Consider the following 2,009-nt stretch of genomic DNA (forward strand, 5'->3'; position numbering starts at 1 on the left):
TCACTTTATTCACTCGTGTAAAGTCGTGCACCACTCGGGAGAATTCAAACCTTCCATTTCTGGGTCTTAAAGCACATTTATTTGAATCATATATTTAAACCGTCCTACGCCGTGTGTGTTTGAGAAGTTTCTCTTGTGTGACCATGTGCAGACGGCGGTCTATCCTCAGAGCAGCAGCGATGGGGTCTTGCCTCAGCCAGTAGAGGAGGGGCCGAGCGTGAGCTCTGCCACGCCTTCGTCGGACCAAGATGAGCAGAGCATGAGGTGATGAGGATCAGCAGGTCAGCTTCCCTCCATTGCCTGGCTGCTTCATGATGTGTCCGTACCCCACCTGTCTCCCTCAGGTTATCGTCGCCCGACGATCAGACTCAGAAGCGGCGGCGGGGTAGACCTCGGCACGGTGAAGAACCAACCCACCACTTTCTCAGAATCTGCGTTCTGGAGAACCTTCAGTTAGAGGCTCCCGCAGAGACCGGTTCGTATAAAACTCTTCCTCATGTCCCGGTAGTTTAACGTTCTGCTACTGAGGACCTTCTGTGTTTCAGAGCTCCACAAGTCATCGGTGCGGGAGCTGAAATGTCCTCGAGGTCTGCAGGAGGCCGACTTTCTAGAGCTGCTGAGGGTCACCTTCCCTCAGCTCGTCGGAGACGATAAAAAAATCTGCATATATAAGTCTGACCGCAGCAGGAAGCTTCAGAAGCTCCGAGTGAACAGCATAACCCCCGATGATATCTACAGGACCATGAAGTCCACCGGGGTCAAGAAGCATCTCCTCTACATTAAACTGAAGGTATGACCCAGTTGAAAACCCTAAACATCATCTCCTGCTGCAGCAGTTTAATCAGAAACTATAAAACCTTTGATTCAAATGAATGCCTCGATTGAAAGAAAACATCAAGGCCATCAGACAATGGTGTTGATAATCTACATAATTACTTCTGCTTTGCTGTTGAACAACTCTTACGCTGCATCTGCATGAAGTAGAATTTCATGTGGATGTCGATAATGGTTTATTTGTGTTGAATAAATAATTTCTTTGTTGGTTTGATCAACACAGGTTATGACCCATTTTCAGGTGTGTGAATGAAACCACTGCTCTTCACTGTAAAAGGTGCAGACTTTGTCTTTCAGGGTGACCAATGAGCTCTCAGCTTCTGTTATGACCCTCAGCTAAGGTCATGAGTTGTAGTTAGAGACCAAGAGGGTTAGAAATAAGCTTCTGCACAAGAATGGGGTACTGATCAATCTCTGAGTCACAGATTAGCTTTGATGAAGCTGTACATGCTCCGTGTGGCGTTTTTATCTCAAATCAAAGTTAATTTATATAGCACTTTATAACAACACCAGGATACGGAAGAGGATTAGGGCCACTAAAAAAAAAGTTAACTGATTTTTTTATTTTCATTTCAGTTTAACATGGGAAAAAGTCAGAATTCTGACTTTAATCTCAGAATTCTGCCTTTTTTATAGTCGGAATTCAGTCAGAATTCTGAGATTAAAGTCAGAATTCTGACTTTTTTTCCCCATTTTAAACTGAAATAAAATTTAAAAATCAGTTAAATTTTTGTTTTTTTCAGTGGCCCTAATCCTCTTCCGTACCAGGAAGACCAAAGTGCTTCACAGAAAGATAAAAGAAGAAAAGAAACATACTAAAATCATAAGCATAAAACAATGTGTCCTAAGTATTAAAAGCCAGTTTAAAAAAATAAGTCTTTAATCTGGACTTTAAAAAGTGCAGATCAGTGAGAACCCGCAGACCGAGGGGCAGATTGTTTAACATTTTAGGTGCGGTAAAGACAAAGGAACGATCGCCTGACTGTTTATACTGGGACCTATGTCAGCTGGGGTGATGTACCGTCAACATTCAGTTAAATATAGCGGAGCGAGACCATGAAGGGCCACTGAGAAGGTAGGAACAAGAAAAATGAGACGACACACCCAGAGTTCGCTCTAGAAACTGATTTCCCTTCCTACTGCTGATTTATGCTCAGAAACCAGGTGGTCTGCGT

The 2,009-nt window shown here is 43.5% G+C and overlaps 1 protein-coding gene across 1 annotated transcript in view; it reads left to right on the forward strand.

The window, feature by feature from the left end:
- Positions 1–99: 99 nt before the first annotated feature.
- Positions 100–2,009, forward strand: part of LOC107104118 (zinc finger protein 436-like) — a 5,946-nt gene continuing 4,036 nt past the window's right edge. Inside the window, exons 1-3 of the mRNA XM_015404037.1 lie at positions 100–264; positions 345–475; positions 546–790. Coding sequence (XP_015259523.1) covers positions 260–264; positions 345–475; positions 546–790 — 381 coding nt within the window. The 5' untranslated portion in view covers positions 100–259. The remainder of the gene's footprint in view (positions 265–344; positions 476–545; positions 791–2,009) is intronic.

This window comes from Cyprinodon variegatus, unplaced genomic scaffold (assembly GCF_000732505.1).
Source record: "Cyprinodon variegatus isolate N-32 unplaced genomic scaffold, C_variegatus-1.0 Scaffold1620, whole genome shotgun sequence".
NCBI classification, from domain to species: Eukaryota; Metazoa; Chordata; class Actinopteri; order Cyprinodontiformes; family Cyprinodontidae; genus Cyprinodon; species Cyprinodon variegatus.